At 36.3% G+C, this 22241-nt stretch overlaps 1 protein-coding gene across 2 annotated transcripts in view; it reads right to left on the bottom strand.

Annotated features, from left to right (window-relative positions):
• The window catches only part of Art4 (arginine methyltransferase 4), a 261955-nt gene that overhangs the window by 140828 nt on the left and 98886 nt on the right, over positions 1-22241 (bottom strand). For both annotated transcript variants that reach the window (XM_090386019.1, XM_090386018.1), the window contains exons 6-7: positions 14070-14247; positions 5539-5629 (exon numbers count right to left, since the gene is read on the bottom strand). In XM_090386019.1, coding sequence (XP_090242145.1) covers positions 5539-5629; positions 14070-14247 — 269 coding nt within the window. The remainder of the gene's footprint in view (positions 1-5538; positions 5630-14069; positions 14248-22241) is intronic.

Genomic DNA, 22241 nt, shown 5'->3' with positions numbered 1-22241 from the left:
AGCTATCAGTATAATCGCAAATGCAATTAGATAGAGTTTACTACCAGTTTATAACAGATTCCACTAGCAGGAACATAACTGGAAATTGTTTGAGTTTTGGAACAAATCATCTGGGTTTCCATGATTTCTTATGGGAAAATTCGCTTTGATATACGAGTGCTTTGGATTACGAGCACGTTTCCGGAACAAATTATGCTCGCACACCAAGGTACCACTGTATACTTAATACTAAACAATTTATTTCTCCGTAATTAAAAACAATACTAATTAATAATGAACATGATTTCAAATAATTTTGTTAAAAGTCTCATTATTTGCCTCAGTTCCTTCAAAAAAATTGATTAATGTGTCCATTGCCCTTGAGCTTGGGAGATTGTCAGCACTGATTTTGGTTCACTTTCACTTGTCATATCATCATAATCATCATCTTTGTTGAGCACATAGCATCAACAATGTCACTCTCAGTAGGAAGAGCACTTGTTAACAAATGGTCACCAACCCATACAAATTCATCACTGTTATCTGTAGTAAAACCAACAACGTTGTTACATAGCAACCATTCAGATAATGGCAAGTTGTTTTTTTCATTTCCATCATCTTCATCTATGTTTTAAATTTCATTTGAATTTAATTTTGATTTCCTGAAGCAATTCAATATGGTTGTCGAAACATTGTTCCACGCATCATTCAATAAATTTATAGCATCCAATATTGATACAGACTCATTAGGTTTCTGTTCTCTTTGACTGATCAGATGTAGAACTAGAAATCTTTTATAAAATCCTTTCAGAATCTTGATTACGACTATGTCCATTGGATGTAGAATTGATGTTGCATTGGGAGGCAGAAACACTAGCTTAACGTTGGACAAATTTTGAATCTGGGATGTACAGGACAGTTATCAACTAACAATAAAATATTATTGTTCTTTTGAAACAGCACCTTATTCAAATCATTTATGCATTGCCAAAAAATATCCGAAGTCAAACAAGCTTTCTTGTTAGCAATGTAATCCACAGGAAGTTTAGTAACATTTTTAAACACCGAGGTTTTAACGATTTTCCAATTACAAACAATTTTTTTTTTAAAATCTAAATCAATTCCTGTCATATGTGCACATACGAGCACAGTCTAGCAAGCATTTGATTTTTTTCCACAAACACATTTCCCCCACTTTGAATTTAAATATATTGCCAAGTGTCAAATTATAAGGAAGTCCTGTTTCGTCGGCATTGTAGATGTCTTTGTCATTGAAATCTTTCCTGATTTCGGCCTAAACACAGTCAATCCATTCATTTTCCATTACTGGATCTGCAGATCAAGATTCTCCACTAATTTTTCCATAAACAATGTTATGTCGGTTTTTAAATTGATCCAGCCAACCATCGTTACATTAGCATTAAAATAAAACAATCTTCCCATTTCACCCCTCCATTCGTTCCAAATGCCTGTCCAGCTCAGCCACAACAAAAGATGGCAGTCTGTTCCACCAATCAACCACCTGCTGGCTAAAGGCAAACTTCCACACATCCACTATACAACTATCTTTCCTCAATTTGAATCTATGCCCCCCCCCCCCAGGTTCTTAATCTGAGCAAGAGGAAGAATCCCATCAGCAATCAGCTTGCAATGGTCAGGCCTTACACACCTCAATTAGATCACTCTCTTACCAAGACACCTAGCAGGTGTCTTGGTAAGAGCACCCCTTTGTTCCCCTCACCAATCTTGTTGCCGTTCTTTGTATTCATTCTCTGTATAGCCGCCACCCCCAAAAGGACAAAGTCATAAACCGGCCGCTAATCCGATACATGTCATGATTAAAGCTAAGTCACCCCGTTCATTTTTATCTATTCCAAGAACTGGGTTTTTTTCAACTATCTGAGCAATTGTATGGGAATACGCATAAATTAAAATTATGGATTTTTTGCTCATTATGGCTGTGATCTTGTCATTTCCATGCTCATTATAACCAAGTTCAACTGTACTAAATGTGAATACTAAACTTTAGGAATACTAAAATTCACAATGAAGTAATCACAATAATGCAACAGGTATTTAAAATTAAGTTTTCATGTATATGGTATACAAGTTGTACTCAACAAGAGACAGGGTTAAACAGGAATTCTTTTTCTTTCAATAACGTACTTCTATTACTTTTAATTAATTTTTCTAAATTTCCAGCTGCTTCTTTTTATTTATCTTCTCTGACTTCTTATTCAGTACTGAACAGCTCTCTTTCTTTCTTTCTCCTTTTATTCTTCGCACAGATTTCACGAGCTTCAGCTGTAAACACTGTGAAGATGCCTTTCCGAGAAATGTATTTTAGCCAGTTCAGTTCTTAGCTCTGCCCTTAATAACCATAAAATGAATGGTGTGTCCAAACAGTTGTAACCTAAACAATTTACCTGTAATACTTTTTAAATGTTGCAATCTTAAAACTTGTTAGTTGTTAACATAAAGGCGAATGGGAATTTTGCATTTCTTACTCCCTCCCCCCCACTTTTAGTCTATTACCTTTTTTTAAATTAAACCATCGCTACCAAAACGCTTAAAGATATATTAAAAAAAAAAAATCTATAAAGACCTCTGTATAATGACAAAGTTAATCCATCATCCTTTTCGTTCAGTGAATCATTTTAATTGTTTCACAGTTGAAATAATCAATTCAGTCAAAAAAAAAAATGCCTACTTAATTTTGTTACCATTTTCCAATTCCATTCCAATTTTTTTTTATGTAGAGGGGGAATTCATTTTGAATAACCAAGTACAAACTGGAAATAGCATACATCTTTATCATTTTTTCTTCTTCTAAGAATTCTTTTTTGTAGCCATCTAACAGTAAGAGGACCTTCATAAAAGAGTTACCAAGCCTAGATCTTCCATATGAGTAAATAAATAATAACAACGAAGCCTCTCTTAAGTGGATACTAAAATGTCAACTTTCCAGAGGTCAGTGTAGCCACTTTTGATAATTTGGAAAAATGAAATTCATTGGGCATCACATAACATTTTTATCGAATATACAGGAATATCAAATGTACAAGGTGTCCACAAACTTCCTTTACAAAATTAAAACATTATTGTGGGAATAAGGAATATCATACAAATCTGAAACCACTTCCAAGTGAAAGAGAATATCTTCAAGGTTTTATTCACAAATTGGAAAATGTGGGTGCTGCAATTTTTGTGATTATGCTTCCATCTGCTGCTGCAGCAGATGGATGCATAATCACAAAACTGAAAATGTGGAGAAATATACCACCAAAATTCCATCGGCTTGGTTTTGTTGCTGATCAATGGCTTCTGTATGTGCTGTAACTTCTATGGTTTCATTCTCAGATGGTGATGTAACATGTTACATCACTGTTGACCGTGGCATGTTAAGCTCATGACTGGCAAATCATACGGATTTCCCCGGATTTTGCATAAAACTTCCTCAAACAAGCTCCACTTCACCCTGACAGACACCATCTTGGCTGAGCTGATTGCACAAAACAGGCATCCTTCATGAATTTTGGTTATCATTACAGAACTGTAGGTCACCAGTGGCTTCTTTTCAAATCATTTTCAAAACTTAAACTTTTTTTTTTTTTTCCCTTGTTAGTTGTCGGCGCATCAGCTTCTATGGCCATAATGCACCTCCCAAAGTTTTTGCATTTTACTGTGATCCAAACCCGAGGTGGGATTCGAACCCGCGACCTTCGGGTTGCCTGGCAGGCACTTTACCCACCTGGCTAGCCTGATCGGCTGCAACTCGTTGAACCGAAGTATATACTGTCTTCTCGGGATTAGTAAATTCTGCCAAAATTATAGTTTTGTGATTATGCTGCCATCTACTGTAGAGACCAATTTTCCAGTTGATGCTTAAATACATGAAGATAACTTTTATCACCTGGAAGTGGTTTCAGATTCGTATCATGTGCCCTATATGCACAATGTTTTAGTTTCATAAAGTAAGTTTGTATATACCAAGGCGCCTCCGTAACCAGGTGGGAAGGAGCAGCAGTGCGTAGCACACGCTTCTTGATTAGACCGGGGTTCGAGCCCGTCACCACCAAATACGGAGGATGCGGAAAGGTCAGGGAATGACCACCGCATATCCTGGAGCAATATGGCCTTAGTTGCTAATGCTCCTAAAAACCAAATAACAATAACAATGTATATAACAATTATTTGGGGACACCAAAAATTCTCATCCCAGCTAGTGGTCAAAATTAACTATGCAGTCCGTTGGTTAAGGCCTTTATTTATTTTTTATAATTTTTTATGTACAACACCACAAACTGAATAAAGAAGAGGTTTTTTTTTTTTTTTTATTCCTGAAATGCCATGTGTCAATCTGGCAATTTTATCGCCTTGCTAAATGATGTTCAACAGTGGAAATGAATTGGACAGCTCAAATAAGTTTGTAAATATTATACCCTGTAATGAGCTTATCAATGACATTCTGTGCCATCATCTCCACAGGTAATCCATGGCCATCACAAGTTTAATTAGTACAGTAGAACTGTCGGTTATCTGAAGTCAGTTATCCAAAATAATTTGAGAGGCTGATTTTTGTTCTTTTTGTTTTATTAATGGTAGTATTTGAGAAAAAATGTTTATTACGCTACGAGAGTATTTCTATCTGTTTTTTTACGTCGTATATCTGGCGAAATGTTAGATTTGGACTAATGGGTTTTCTCAGAAACCACAAGTTTAGTCATTCACTTCCGTGAACCTAATTTTCCATGACATATTTTGTTCTCTTCATTCATGTTATGTTTTAGCTCTAGATTCGGTAAGAATAATATCGGCCCGAAACTGTGTAATTTATTGTTTTTCTCAGTTTTTTTTTAAATGGTAAAATGTCAATGAAAAGAAACAGCACTGAAATGGTCAGAAGACCAGGAACAATGTGATATAATCAAATTGATATTATCAAGGAACTTGAGAGATTTAGCAGCAAAATAAAACAGTCATAACCAACAAAATAGAAAATAATCGAACATTATTTTAAAAAATTACTTAAAATTTTTTTTCACATAAAATTTCCAGTAAAATGACTGGTAATATGTAAATGTGCAAATTTTTATGTATAACTTATAATTTTTTTTAATTAAATGAATTTGTTTTTTTCACGCTATTTAAAGTCTTTTTCCTTTACCATAATACATTATAACAGAATTTATTTAATTTACCTTACGTTCAATTATCCGAAAAATTTTGCTATCCAGAATAGGTCCGACATTAATTATTCTGGATAACTGACATACTGACTACTGCATTATTATTATTATGACCTTCACTTGGCATCACTGCAACTGCCTGTTGACCAATGAAAATGCATATGTGTTTGCCAATTACTCTTGAAGTGTCTTATCTAGGGAGACTGAAAATACTGAAAGGCACCTATTAAAGTGTCCATGTTAGAGAAAGTGTTCATTTTGGAGGGATCAACAAATATGCAATTTTTAATACTTCTGTCTGGGACCCAAGCCTTGTCCAAAAGGTGTCTGTTAAGGGAAGCTTTACTGTAATAATACAATAAACACTCACCAGAAGTTAGCTTTATTTAGCTGTTCCATAAATAAGGCAGCGTCATTAAAAGGAGCGATGTGAAGATCCCCTCTTGAAGGAAACATTTTACCTAGAAAGAAGATGATACACATTAATAAAATATGAACAATGCAGTGATTCTCAGTTTTATTTATCTCTTATATGCTGTTTCACTATTTTTTGCTGATTAAGATCAATGAAGTATGTCAACTGAAGTATAACTACATTTCTACTTTTATACCTTGTACACCCGCCCCCTTAAAATATTTTGTAAATTATACACCCCTCTTGAATAATATTTCATAAATTATAGGCCCCACTTAAAATACAGTGGATTCCGGTTATTTGGGCCACCGGTTAATTGGGGCAAATCTTAAAAAACAGAAACCAATCGAGAAAATAGCCAGGGTTTACTTCGCTTAATTGGGACAAAAAAAAAAAAAAAAAAAAAAGGAAAGTGCAGCCATTATCAACCCACTGCAGGATGGAAGCCTCCTCAACAATTCATGCTGAGGTTGTTGTTGTTTGTTGTTTTGGTTTTTAGGAGCATTAGCAACTAAGGCCATATTGCTCCGGGATATGCGATGGTCATTCCCTGACCTTTCCGTATTTGGTGGTGACGGGCTCGAACCCCGGTCTAATCAAGAAGCGTGTGCTACACACTGCTGCTCCTTCCCACCTGGCTACGGAGGCGCCTCCATGCTGAGGGAAATGGACCATAATCTGCCACGCTGGTCCATTGCGGGTTGGCAGATCGACCGTATTCAGCAGTCAGGGGCTTGAACCCCGGTCTACTCAAAGAGCGTGTGCTACTGCACTCCCGCTCCTGACCACTCGGCTACAGACGGGACAGCATGCCGTTTAATCGGGGCAGGAGACCGCAGCACTGGAGATTACTCTACGTTTGTCTCCGATGGTACCACGTGATTCGGTCGAAATTCTGGAGGTCACAACCATAAAACAATAAAAACAGTTAGCAGTCACCTGTTTATTGGGATTTTCTGTTAGTGAAATCTATCATAAACGGACAGTAAACTCGATCTTACTGAATTTGCGATAACACCAACAGCTGGAATTCTGTGGGTTATTATGGTGAAATGTGTTTCCATAAAATCTTCAATCATATAAAAAAATTAATTTTCAGAATCTTCTCTTCATTCCTATTTTTAAAGCTTTGTAACTCGTTGCTCCGTTGCTGCGCATATTGTGTTACTTGAAATTTGTGTGTGCCGTGTTCTTTGTTATTGGTTGCTTATCTTTTTACTGTTTTAAATTTTAACCCCCACCCACAAATGTCAGTGAACAGAAATGTCAACTAGTTAGTATGTACATATTACACTACATATTAATTTTTTAATTGGTTAGGTAATAAAGGGTAAATTTGTGCTTAATATATCTTTACTTTTATAGTGTGTGGATAATATTCCTCCTATTTTCGTTAATTAGAATCACTGTTTAATAGAATTAAAATTCAATTCACAAACATGATCACAATGACCGGAGCTTACTACACATCGTATAGTGTCGTAAGCTCCGGTACTTTACTATGGTGACTCCATCATAACGTGTTTTGATTGTACAGTGAACCAATTGTAAAGCGGGGTGTCCATTGTATTTCAAAACTTCGGATAATTGGGGCAGCCGCTTAATCGGGCCAAAATGCACTAGTCCCGATGTGTCCCAAATAACCGGAATCGATTGTATATATATATACAAAGGGTACTAGGAAAGTTTTGCAATACAGCTTTGTTTATTTAATTTTTTCAAAGTAATTTCCTCTACATTCAATACACCTCTCCATCCTCCGAAACCAATCTTTAAACCAGCTCTGCCAAGTTTCACTAGGGAGTAAAGCACACTCGTCCCAAGCCCGTAGAAGGTCCTCATCACTGGAAAACCGCCTCCCTTTTAGCTTCATTTTCACATGCGGGAACAGTGCAAAGTCGCAGGGAGTAAGGTCTGGACTGTAGGGAGGGTGCTCGAGAAGTTTCAGTCCTGTCGTGGTCAAATATTCGGTGCAGGCTTTGGCGCGGTGAGCTGCAGCATTATCGTGATGGAGGTACCAGGTGTCCATTCTTGACTTTGGCCGCAGGTTCTTTATAGATCCAATGACTTTAGGCAGGCATTGTTCAGTATACCACTTAGCTGTGACTGTCTTCTGCGTGTCCAAAACGACACGTTCCACAATTCCACTCGATTTGAAAAATACAGCTATCATTTTCTTCTTTACAGATCGGGATTTTCTGACAATTACGGGTGTGTCGTCATCATCAAAGACCCAAAATTTGTTTTGAGCCTTGGTCGGCAGATCGTAATAGTACAGCCAAGTCTCGTCACCTGTCACGATGTTGTTCACATACCGAGATTGTCCCTTATCAAACTTTTTTTAACATCTCCCGGCACCAAGTCACACGTCGTGTCATCTGCTCTTCAGTCAGTTGATGCAGCACCCAGAGAGAACAAAGTTTCTTCACGTGCAAATGATCTTGCAGAATCGAACGAATTGCTGGAGCATTTAGGCCCAAAGTATCCTCTATCTGTTGGTAGGTCACTCGCCTGTTTTCGTCAAGCATTTTCCTCACAGCAGTAACGTTTTCCTCCGTAACTGACGTTCGTGGCCTTCCCGGCCTCTCAGAATCCTCCAGAGTGAAATTTCCCCTTTGGAATTCTCTATACCACCTGAATATCATTGTACGATGTGGACAAACATCATCTAGTGCAAGAGTCATTTCTTCTAAGCACTGGTCTATGGTTAAACCACGCACGAAATTATACCGCAAAACTGTCTTTATCTCATTTCATGACCACGATGCCATCGCAAGCACTTTACACTCTCACTACTAATGAATAACTGAGCCCATCGACTTGGCGCGGCGGCTACTATGCACGTATGAACATGTCTCAACATGCAGCAACAAGCAGCTTCCTGTGATTCATTGTTGCGTCATATTGCAAAACTTTCCTAGTACCCTTTGTATATATATATATATCCACTGGAAATCATTCAAGTAATAAAATAAAATAGGTATAAACATGTTTTCCAAGTCATAAATAAGCGACAAGAAGCAGGGTTAAAAGACATGATTGGGAGACGAATGTTGCTATTATCTGGCAACCCCCGCTGCTAAAAAAAAAGAACAAATGTTTAGTTTGTTTTAATGTGTCGCGTGGATTGTTGTGTTCCGTTGCACAACAAAATAAACAAAATTTTGTTTCGTTATTTTACGGTCAGGGATGTCAAAATTATTTATATAGTAAATATTTTTTTTGTTTAGAAATCAGAAAATGATGGATAAATGCAAAAAAAGTTGTGCTTTCAATTGAACAAAAACTTGAAATTATTCAAAAGTTTGACAACGGTGCATCCGTTAAATCTTTAAGAAACCATTATAATGTTAGTAACCAAACCATACACAACATCGTAAAAAATAAAGAGAAGCTATAAGATTTTACGGGCACATCTGATAAGTGTTAAAGGCATGACTATCAGAAAAATGACGAAACAGTCCACACACGATGCCCTCAACAAGGCAATGGGGTGTTGTGGTTTAGCCAACAAACAGAAGAGATAAGGCAAAATATTTTTTTGACAAATTAAAATTGCAGGGTATTTTTTAAAGCATCTTCTGGGTGGTTGACGCAGATTAAACAGAGGCATAGCATTAATCAGATTGCCATTCAAGGTGAAAAACTAAGTAGTGGTGCACCGGTTGCCCAAGAATTCACCAGGGAGTTTCAAAAATTTATTGAAACCAATGAACTTGTAACTTGTGCTGGAGCAAATTTACAATGCCGATGAAACAGGATATTATTGGAAATGTCTAACTATTGACATTTTCGAAAAACTGGACTGTATTGGATGCAATTTATGAAGTTTCGGCAGCATGGAAATCAATACAAAGCATAACCTTAAAGAGGTCTTAGTGTAAAATTTTATTTTTTGTAAAATTATGGACTGTAATTTATGGATGCAATTTATGAATAATTATTGGATGCAATTTATGAAGTTTCGGCAGCATGGAAATCAATACAAAGCATAACCTTAAAGAGGTCTTAGTGTAAAATTTTATTTTTTGTAAAATTAAAATATAAAGTTAAAAACAAAACGTGTTTTAAAGATATCAATAGACTTTTTAAGTTAAAACCAAACTTGTAAAAAATATTGTGCAACCCCATCGGCCAACGTAAGCATACATCATTACCTATAGATATGTTTTTATACCTATGCATGCATTGCATTGGACATGCGCCGACCGGGCTAGCCGGGTGGGTAAAGTGCCTGCCTGACAACCCAAAGGTCGTGGGTTCGAATCCCGCCTCGGGCTTGGATATCACAATGGTGTCGCACTATCTGGTTGGATCTCATGGCCACAATACACGAAGGAAGCAGGGGGAAAAAGAAAAAAACACACACTGGTTCCTTCATGTATTGCTCACATCATAAGATTAAAAAAAAAAAAAAAGACATGCAAGTAGTGCTTGGTAAGTTTTTTTATCTATCCCCATATTTATTAGGTACATTGCTGAACATTTTTCGATATTTTTGTATTAACAGGGAAATCAATTATCCGGGAATTTTTTTAGCATCTAATCTGGAAAATCGAGAGTCTACTGTATTATTTTACATTCATTATAAGGACCTTGAAAGACGAACAGAAGTTTTATATGATGAACCAAAAATTTCTGCCACACTATCTTCTTTTTTCACTTTTTTTAAGTTACAGTATTTGCATTTCAAAATGAAAGAATACTAATTTACTGAAGTGAATGATGAGCTTGCAAGCTAACCATGAGAAACCACTTTGAATAAACTAATTGAAAAATATTTTATAAGTGTTTAATAAAAGTATTTTTTTTAAATATTTATATTGAAATGAGGGTTATATTTGATATAACTTACAATTACAGTAATATTATTTTCTATTTTGAAAAGCAACATTTAAGTAAAGGAATTAACACACATTAAACCCACAAGTTGAACTTACCTCCCTATTTTGAATAATGGGAACAAATAATTTGGTCACATGCAGAGAGGTTCAGAGGATTATCTCACATGGGGTGAGCCTATAGCTGGATGAAAAGGTAAAATGAGAGTAGGAGTATGCTCCTTACTAGAGGCTTGTGAAGAGTACAAGACATTCCACATGCAATGAAATGGGCTAGCAACTATGAATGTCTTACGGGTGATTTCAATTTGTTTCTTAATGAATGGAGAAAATGGGGGGAACTCTGTGGGGACAAAATTTTTAAATAAACCAAATTTAGCTAGACACAGTTACTCATGAGCTGGATACAGAGAATAATTTTAACATTGTTAATTGGTTAAATTTTAGCAAAGCCCTTGACTCAGTGCCTATGAGAGATTACTATAGAAGCTGGAATGTGTTGGAATTATGGGCAAGATTCTAAGATATATCACAAGGCAGATGCAAGGTACAATGCCAAAGAGTGTGATCAATAGTTAGTCTTCAGATTGATTCTATTTCTATTTTTGGTAGTTGGCGCATCGGCTTCTGTGGCCATAATGCACCTCCCAAGGTTTTTGCAGTACTTTGATCCAAGCCCGAGGCGGGATTAGAACCCGCGACCTTTGGGTTGCTAGGCAGGTACTTTACCCACCCGGCTAGCCCGGTCGGCCTTCAGATTGATCTAACCTTACAAGTGGGGGTTTGGGTTCAATGAATTATCAATTGTTCTGGGTCAAATGTTACTGATTTTCATAAATTGTGCCTCTGTGTAATCTAATACTAAACACTAATGTTAAATGTTAATAATAATAATATTATCAATCCAATCATCCACGTGGACATTCCTCCATAACTCCCATTTACAGGAAAGCTCTATGGATATGCAGCAGATAAAACAATACTTATATTAATAAGCAAGACTGATTAAAAACTTACACAGCAGTAATTGGCAAGGAAAGAAGGAGTCTGTAACTGCCACTGAGTATATACTGCATTTGAAAGTGCCACATGGTATTATAATGGGTCACAGTTACTGTCGAATGGTAATTGCCAGTAATTCGCTTCAAATCTGATCATTTACAACAGCTCTAATAACGTCACCACCTTTGACTTGTAGAGCACACTAAAGATCAGTGCTGATATTAATAGTTTCAAAACGATGCATGGCCAGTAAATGTCACTGAATTCCAGCAGGTCTAAACATTTTGGTAGTCAGAAATTGAAACTTAGTTTGTTCGGTCCACATGCTCAATGATGCTTCCATTTAAAACAGCACAACTTGTCAATGAATAACCATACGAAAATGCTAACTAGAACTTAAGTATGGTGATATAATTAGAACTTACTATGCCACCTAGCTCCTAGAATGCTACCCAAGGTAAATGAGGAATGTCTTTTCCATATTCCTCACTTACTATGGTAGCATTCCAGGTTTAAACCAGTGAGTCATTATCTTAAAATTTAAGTATTTCTATAGCTAATAATTTTTTCACTCTTCTCAGAAATTAACAGAAATATTTTTATAGTTCCCTTATATTTTTTCAAGATAATCCAATAAAATTATAGAGCAAATTTTTTTACCCTATTAATACTCAGTCTACAAAAAAAAAATTTGCAATATCCCAAGTTCAACAAGTGAACCCTAGTGGAACCGCGGGTTCAACTACAGTAGAGCATCAAAAATCTGAACGTAAATAATGTGAATGAGTCAGCATTTATTTATTTTTTTATGCTAGTGCCATAAAATAATTACAGTAAACACTGGTTATTGTGATCACGTTTGCGAACTGAATTTTGATTCTATTAAATGGCAATTCCAATAAGCAAAAACCGGAGGAATATGGCCCACAGGATATAAAAATGAAGATATCAAGCACAAATTTATACTTTTATTTTACCTTGTCAATTAATAAAATTAAATGAAATAATTAATTAATATACATAACACTTTGTAATCTGATATTTCTGTTCACTGCCATTTTGGGGGGTTGTAAAATCTAAAACAGAAAAAAAAAAAGATAAGTGTCAATCAATAACAAAGAACAGAGCATGCAGATATTGCAACACGCAAGTGAGATATGGAGTAAAAAGTAAAAAGTATACGAAACTGAGATATAAGAAGGAAGACATTCTGAACATTTACAGTTTTATTTTACCATACTGTAGTTATGATGGTCTTCACCTTTTAAAAGTAAAAATTTTTAATAATTAAATCGAAGATTGGGATTTTAAATAGACTTTCAAAGGACGAAAGCGGGTCTTCATTAGCAAAATTTTACAATGCTGGAAAGTCAATCATAACAGAAATTATAAACAAGGAAAAAATTTTAAAGTTCACATAAAAACATAATTCAGATGATTGTGTAGTAAAAAACCTATAAGAAAATTAATGACCCATTCCTCGAAGATGCTGTTTGTTGTTGTTGGAAGCATCAGGAAATAAGACCATGTTGCTCTGTGTATACTGTCTGTAAATTGCATGTGTTCTCTGGCTGATTTTCTGCTTTGCTGGACAATAAACCCAAGTTTCTGGGAATAAAAACCACGCTGCCTTCTCCTGACACTGACTAATTCAGCCACGTTGTGAAAAAGGCACATAAAAATTTCTCCCATCATTGACGAGACCCGAACTCAGGTATTTTGAGCTGAGGGGAACAAAGGGGGGGTGCTCTTACAAAGAAAGGCTTAAGTTCTGCAAATTGCAGCATCTGGAGACTAGGCACCTGCAAGGCAATCTGATTGAGGTGTATAAGGCCTTGAATGGTTTGAGCAGGCTCAATCCATTCAAGGCCTACCTTGATGGGATTCTTCATCTTGCTCAGATTACAAACCTGAGGAGACATAGATTCAAACAGAGGAAAGACAGTTGTAGAATAGATGTGCGGAAATTCACCTTTAGCCAGCAGGTAGTTGACTGCTGGAACAAACTTCCATCTGTTGTTGTGGAAGTTGATAGCTTAAATAAATTCAAGGCAAAACTAGACAAACATTTGGAATGAATGGATCAGTGAAATTGGAAGGGGTTTTTTTTTTTGGCTGATGCTGTATAAGCTTGCTTTCTTGCATCACATGCCACTACTAATTCTTTTCCACCCAGGGTTGGGAGGACACCGATTCCACCAACTGTGCCATCTACGAGAGCTAGGTACGAGCAACAAACTGAATGCTGCTGAACTCAACTACTCTTGCTGAAAAGAGTAAGAGATCTGGCAGCAAAGAAACAAAGTTCAAAAATGGTGCAGAAAAATATAAATTATTATTTTCATTAAAGGCCTTTACATATGTGTTATTGTGGTTGAAAGTTCCATTTGTTTTGTTACCTACGAATAAAAATATGTAAGTACAACTTTGTTTTTATTTCTAAACCTTTTTTGTAGTCTCCAACACAGTATTTTTGATAATTTCGAAAATCTGAACAAATCAGAAGTTTGAACAATCCTAGGTCCCAATTAGTTCAGGTTATCGACACTCTACTGTAATTTAATTCTCAACTACGGTTGGTGCCTAAAAGTTGAGAATTTCTCTACTATATAATAGTATAAAACTAAAAGAATAATAGCTCACCATTAGGTTTTAACCACTTTTTTGCATGCAAATATGTCTCTAGCATCCTTTCATTAAATAACATATATCCCATTGGTTCAGATATTATAATATCCACCATTTCAGGAAGTACTATTTCTTCTATTTTTCCAGGAATGACAAAGATCCTGCCAGCCATTTTGTTATGATAAACAACTGTCTAAATAAATAAATAAAACAACAATCAGTATTCTGTTTAACGACAATTAATATCGTAATTTATACATATAACAAGATTGAAACACAGATTTAAAAAATATACAGATATCTATACAACCCGGGTTTTTTTCGTTTTTTTTTTTCAATTCTAATCCAATCATAATGAATACTTTTCACAGCCAAATTTTAAAAATACAGTTCCTTACTTGGTGATTTTAATCCGAACACTGATGAATCCATGCTAAGTGGTAAAACCCTTTCCATAAATATATAACTGAAGGACTAAACTCTCTACATAAAAATATTTGAATATACTAGAGAGTATTCAAACCTTAAACCTTTAATTCATCTGAAATTGTATACAATTTTGCAATGTCGGCTAATATGTGGGGACCCAGTTGCCCAGAAAAACTGGAAGAGAAAACTGGATTTGGAATGTAAATCCTTACTGGGCAGTTTCAAGTAGACTGCCTTGATGGAACTTAGAGGCCATGGAGCATTGAATATAAGAATGAGAACTCAAGTAGGAATGAAATTCTCATCCTTTCTCATCAATATTTACTTGACAGCTCACTTTTTTTTTTTTTTTTGTTAGTTGTTGGAGCATCGGCTTCTGTGGCCATAATGAACCCCCCAAAGTTTTTGCATTTTACTCTGATCCAAGCCCGAGGTGGGATTCAAACCCGGGACCTTTGGGTTGCCAGGCAGGCACTTGACCCACTTGGCTAGCCCGGTTCGGCAGACAGCTCACTACTTGATCTTTCAATTCAAAGCAGATCTCTGCTTCAGATACATGAAGATCCTGCTCAGTTATGGCACCACATGAAGCATTCAGAGCTTTATGGGGGTTACAATGATAGGTATTTCCCCTATTGGTGTGGCTTTCAGAATTTGTTGGGCATATGAAGCTCATAGCTATCTCACATATCTTGGGATCTGCCAACCATCTAATCCTTTCTGGATAAAAAAAACAGTGAGATTTTCCCCAAGTGCCTGCTCTCCCGTGGAATGGAGAATGAGGGAAAAAGTCAATGATGTAGCATCATCCGTTCTAGGTCTTTTTGCATTGGTATTATCACTTTTTGACCAGTTAGGTAGCAGCCCTGTTGGGACCCCAGAAGAAAAAGAGCGATTTAAATTACAGATAGCCCTTAATTTATGTAGGGGTTGGGTTCCTGGGGGGGGGGGAACCCTTTATATCATGAAGTCAATGGGAAATCACAGGGTTAGGTTCCACACACCAAAAATTTTACATACCACTTTCCATCAATTGTTTTATTTTATCAGCATTCTTCATAATTGTAGTAATAGTCGATGGAGGCAATATTCATAGTCCCACACACATTAGGGTGGCTTCCATCCTCTAAATAATCTCCATCTTATTTTCCAATGTGATAGATAGACATGACTTTTTCATGCCTTCATTTGCACTAGGATTCGTTGAACTTCTTTTATCAGACATGGTGTCTCTTTATTCTATTAAATTAAAAACTTTATAACAAAATTGGCAAAAACTGCTCAAGGCTATCACTATTATTAATTATTATTTAATTTATTAATAGCACAATTAATAAAAAATGTTAGTGTAATGAATTTCCAACATGTGTAAATGGCATGAACAACAACCAACTGAATGCTTGACAGCATGGAGCTTTACCACCCGCATCTATGAGTAGCTATTTTGAGGGCAGGAAGCTTTCTTGTTTCTGATATGGAAGCGATAACTGCTGACTGGCTCATACTATCCTTAAATAATGTGAACAGTGCATGATACATAGTACAGTACGATGCCAATAAATTTTGTCTGACAATTTTAAACTTTCGATTTATAAAAAAATTGCAAAAATAAATAAATAAAAATGGCCTTGTGGTTAGTGACTGCCACTATTGTGAATGGGCACAAAACAGTCCAGTGCAAAACGAGGGTTAACTGTACTCATAAGAGAAAAATAAAAATTTCTGATGTCCTATGTAGCTCACCCACCATGGAACCCTATGAGGGGATGCCCACTCAAACTAGCAAGCACTGTGTGTGCGAATGGGATACCAAGCTCACTTAGAGCAGTTTTCCAAACTTTTTGATGCACCTACTAAATTTTGGACTGAAGTAAAACCAACCAGATGTGAAGCGGAAATTACGTCACTTCATAAATGTCCGCTACTTACTCTACCAAATCAACGTTAGATGATTCGGTAGAGTAAGCAGCGGACTGAAGTAACGTGGTAACAAAAATGAGAGACAGAAATGATGTCATTTCTGTCTCTCACTAATCTTCACGTTTCTTTTAGGTATTTTGATTTGTATATACTGATTATGAAATAAAAGAGCTTTTATTGATCATTCACAAATTTCCTTAATTTTAGCTGGAAGACAAGTGCAATGGATTTATGCCTAATAGCCTAATTTCCATGTGACTGTCATCAAAGAATGACTAATCTATTGTGATTTGAAACAATCCATATAGAGATTTGTCGACCAAATACTGAAGCCACGCTTTAACCACTTGCTTCCTTACTAACCCAATCAAATAGCTGGACTTCTCTATTTTCTTGAGTTTTATATGCATGTTTATACAACAATCGTCAAATCTCCTGTGGCCCAGAATGCCGTATTGTCCGCATTTGTGTCTTGGGTGCCTTATCTGAATGAACAGTAAGCGAGGAGAAATGAGCCTCTCTGTTACTAAATCCAACTTCAGTAAATGTGATGGAATTTCTACATAGACAAAGCGGTTGACTTAGATAGTGCTGGAATGTTGTTATTCTTAAATGATACTCTACAGCAGCGTTTTCCCAAACTTTTTTAGTCACAGAACACTTTTCATCTCACAATATATTTACAGAACACAAGTTTAGCAGGAGCCAAAGAACTGTTTGCTAATATTTTATTACATGCAACGCACTGTGCATCAGGAGCATCTTTATTTCCAACATATATAAAACCAAAATTGAAACAACTGTCATCATACTTTCATTTTCGTCTTTTATTAGTTGGTTCCAGTTTTTTCACTTCGGATTTTTGGGGAACAAAAGGCTGCGATTTTTCATCCTCACTTTGAAGTGTCACACTATTGTGTTCATTTTCATCAACCACGGTTGCAACACTAGAAGAACTTGCTTCTCGTTTTAAAGTTCCTTTTTTCAACCACAAATCCATGGTCATTTATTTTAATATTTCGAAATACTGATAATTATCAAAAAAATTTATACAAGGAAGTGAGTTTAGTTATGATATTGGTTCGCTTCTCCCTCTCTTTCAAATCCGTGTACTCCAGGCTAAATCGTTTGTTGTTTGTTTGTTATTTGGTTTTTAGGAGCATTAGCAACTAAGGCCATATTGCTCCGGGATATGCGGTGGTCAATCCCTGACCTTTCCGTATCCTCCGTATTTGGTGGTGACGGGCTCGAACCCCGGTCTAATCAAGAAGCGTGTGCTACGCACTGCTGCTCCTTCCCACCAGGCTAAATCGTATTGAATGGCATATTAAATCATACATTCCTACTTTTCCATAGATGTCATTACCTCTACGCAAAAGCCCTCCAAAATAAAGTGTTCCGCAGTCTATTTGATTATTAGTCTATGCCATTATATTAATAACCGAAAAAAAATGTTACTGATACAAAAGTGGCAAAATTTATTTTTTTTTTTTTTTTAAATTATTAATTATGATTTTTCATTGAACATTTGTTCACATTTCAAGGAACACAGTTTGGGAAATGCTGCTCTACAGCTATTACTACAAGGATCCTATCGGCATCAACATCAGGAAATGCAGTGTGCATCAATAATGCATCATTAACAGCTAGTTTTTCTTTGTCAATTTTGAACCATAGATGATCGTAAATGTAGCATTTACAATCATCTTGTACATAATTAAGTTGTACATAATTAAGTAACTTCAGGTACATCATTGTTAGTTGGAGCGGCCTTGCTGGTTGAAATCATCTTGTACATAATTAAGTTGTACATAATTAAGTAACTTCAGGTACATCATTGTTAGTTGGAGCGGCCTTGCTGGTTGAAGGCAATACTAAATCCAATGCTCGATTTTCTGTTTCTCTTTTGTAATCTTGATAGTCTGTCGTTCTCGCACCCTCATTGCTACCTCTGTCCTTTTCTTATTTTCTTAGGTTGGCTTGCTTGATACTCTCGACAATGCTGTCTTTGACTTCGGCATCACGGAACACAAAGGCTACAGTAGTGTGGCATTCAATCCCTTTCACTAAACATCTATATCGACACCTAACAACGGAATGTAACGAAAATGTGGATTCCAACAATACAAATACATGTATTGTATTGTTCCAATCATAAAATTCAACAAATGGCTATAACGAAATGGGTAATTAGGCTATTGGCTTGGATTTCGCTAACCTCTTCCAAACGTTGATTCAGTAGAGTAAGTAGCTGACGTGAGCATAAAACATTACATCTTTTATACCAAAGATTTCGGACAGAAGTATGATGCTAATGTCACTAACGTTGATTTAGTAGAGCAAGTAGCAGGCATGAACATAAAACGTTACATTGTTCATAACTTCGATTCTAGCTGTTCGATTTTAAAATGGTTCTGATTTTCATCAAAGATGTTTTCGCATAAAACATCTTTCGTGCATACACGGTACACACAAGTTTTTTTTTGCTTGCGGACCCCTTTTGGCTCTGGATGTGAGGTTGGGTCCTCACATTCTCACTCATGTAAATATAGTGTCCGATGATAGGTACCTGATATTAAAAATTTATATCTCAGAACTGATTCAAGTTTGTTGCACTTGTCTTTCTTCCTGTGCCCAGTAGTATCTGTAACAATGCACTGCAAGATTTGGCCTAAATTAAACTGATTGTCGCTCTCTTTGTGGGTACACGGAGTCATGCAAAATAAACAATGCCAATTAAAAAGTTCCGTGATTATTTTTAACAAAACATTCTTTTAATTTAGAAAAAATAAGTAAAATTCAAAGTAGCCATTACAGAAATGTATCCACAGATCCCCTAGGAACTGTTTATGGTTTCCTCGGAATCCGTGGAGCAGTTTGGAACCACTGGCTTGGAGCATCACTGGTTGGTTGGTATGTTGTTTTATGGCACAAGGGCTACTAAGGCAGTACTGTGCAGTTACAAATTAAAATCTGTAAAATAATCCTGTCTGCTTCAAGGGCACGAAGAACTCGGCTAGACTTGCATAGTCTCCAATCAGATGAGTTAATGTTAGAGGTTCTTGCAGATGAGAAAGCGATGTGAAAATTCTGTTTGAACATTAATATAATGGTTACAATTTAATAGAATATGCTTCACAGTAAATATAGTCTGACAATATGTACAAATAGGTGGTTCTTCTCCCACAAACAGATAAATATAGGCTAGATGTGTGCCCAATGCACATCTCAGGAAGTGATCCTAGCCAGGATCACTTCCTGTTTGATCTCATGCTTGATGCCCACAATTGAGGTTCCTGTTTAAATTGCACCAGCTTATTGTCTCCCCGAGTCTGTCAGATTTGCAACCATTGTCTTCACACACATTTTTTGACTGATTTGTGGTCTTTGTATGGCACTTGGTAGTTAAGAGAACATACAGTGATCGGATGTTTAGCAGCTTGATCTGCATATTCATTTCTTTTGATCACTACATGACCTGGTATCCAACGGAAAGTGACTGACTGGTTACCAGCATGTAACATAATTATCTGTGATCTGATTTTCTTCAAGACAGGGTGGATTGGCTTGGATGAATTTTTTAATGCTGTATTGCACTCAGAGTCAGAATAGATCACTGTTTGCCTACTGGACAGATTAGTTATGTGATCTATAGATATTTTAATTGCAATCGATTAGGCAGAATAGACACTACATTCCTTCGGAAGGGACTCAGAACTAGAAAAGAGAAGAAACTGCCACTGCCCCCACTGTCGTGCTTGATTTTGGGCCATCAGTTTATATTTGAAAATGCCGAGAATTTTAGCTACTTGTGCAGCATGCAGTTTCCTGGTGGTGAGATCTGCTGCTTGCTTTTTTGCACATTGTTCGAATGAGAACTCACAGACTGGTGTATAATCAGACCATATAATATTGGTGTAGACACACCATAGTTTACCCATAAATGTAGTGTAAAGGCATCGTTTTAATTGTATCTCATACTGTGGGTGCCTTCACAACGGGATAGCTGGTATTGCACTACTCTAAATAAAAAAGCGCTTCTCTAGTAGAGAAGCGTTATTTTATTTGGAGTAGTGCTTCAAATAAATAGCGCTTCTCTAGTAGAGAAGCGTTATTTATTTGAAGTAGTGCAATACCAACTATCTCATTGTGAAGGCACCCACAATATGAGATACAATTAAAACGATGCCTTTACACTACATACGTAATTCAAATTTATGGGTAAACAATGATGTATCTACACTGATATTATATAGTTAATTACCTAAACCCATAAGAAATTATGCCTTGTGAATTTCACCTTCTAATACATTATTATTATCTACACCATTTGGCATCTCTCATATTGTGGAAATAAATTTGCAACTGTGATGGCATGTTGCATTACCAGGGTACCTGCCCACCCACTGATGATGATGATGATGAAGCCCACTAGCTGCAAAACGATCATCTGGGTGGTGGTATCCACTGAAAATAAATAACAATAGTCTTCTCTACTAGAGAAGTGCTATTTATTTGAAGTAGTGCAATACCAGCTATCTCGTTGTGAAGGCACCCACAATATGAGATACAATTAAAAAGATGCCTTTACACTACATACGTAGTTCAAATTTATGGGTAAACTATGGTGTATCTACACTGATATTATATAGTTAATTACCTAAACCCATAAGTAATTATGCCTTGTGCATTTCATCTTCTAATAATCATACCTTGGAGGATCGTGTGTTTTTTTCCTGAAAGATATTACCCATATCTAAATTCCAGCATTGTGTTAACTGTAGTAAACTTATTCCAACTGGCTGGTTTTTGTTACATTTATTGTCATAAAAGGTCACTGGCGCTCAAATAAGTATGGCCAGATAGGATGAAAGGGAAGGCTCCTTAGTTCTGCTGCATAGCTGAGTAGCGACATTTTCCTCAGAAGCTGGAGTGGAGGTTTGTGTGCCTCTATATACAGACTGTGTACCGAGGATGTTCTGAATGCACCTAAAGCAGTTCTAAGAGCACTGTGATGGAATGTCTAGCCAAATTAGTGCACTTTTCCCTGGCAGAGCCATACATTGGAGCTCCGTAATCCAAACAAGATCTGATTAATACCCAATATAGTCGAAGTAGAGTGTAATAGTCAGCATTCCATGTTGATGATAGCACTCTGAGGATATTTAATTTTTTCAAGCAAATGGTTCTCATATATGTGATGTGTTGTAAGAAGTTTACTTTATTGTCCAGGATTAGGCCAAGAAATCTTATACTATTGGAAAGAGGTATGGTGAAATTTTTAAGTTGTAATTCAGGCTTTGGGTGGATCTTACGTTTTTTACAGAAATGAATATGGTTGGATTTTTGTGCTGATAAGCGGTAGCCATTGTGAGACATCCAGAGCTTTTTTTTTGTTAATTGAGATCCGAAACTGTCTTTCGATAGAATTCATACTTTTTCCTTGGCGCCTTAGATCATCTGCATAGTGATATAATTCTACTGTGTTTGGAATATCATGGACGATATTGTTTATTCTTATTAAAAATAGAGTAGGACTTAACTCCCTCCTCATGTATATGGATTCTAGAAAGAACATTTAGATGACTAACCTGAAAGGTCCTGCCCTGGAGAAAACTTAGAATAAAGAAGTGAAGCCTGCTTCTTAGTCCAAAGGTGTGAACATCTTGTAGAATACCAAAACGTCATGTTGTACCAAAAGTTTATTCTAAATCCAAACTTACCATAACTAGGTGGTCATTACTGGCAAAAGCATTTCTGATGTTTGATTCTGCTTTAGTCATCATATCTAATGCAGATCTATTTTGCCAAAAGCCATACTGATCTTTATGTGACTCT

This window comes from Mastigoproctus giganteus, chromosome 12 (assembly GCF_048544385.1).
Source record: "Mastigoproctus giganteus isolate SK-2022 chromosome 12, ASM4854438v1, whole genome shotgun sequence".
Lineage (NCBI taxonomy): Eukaryota > Metazoa > Arthropoda > Arachnida > Uropygi > Thelyphonidae > Mastigoproctus > Mastigoproctus giganteus.
Note: the sequence above shows the minus strand (reverse complement) of the source record. Positions and strands in the feature narration are given on the sequence as shown.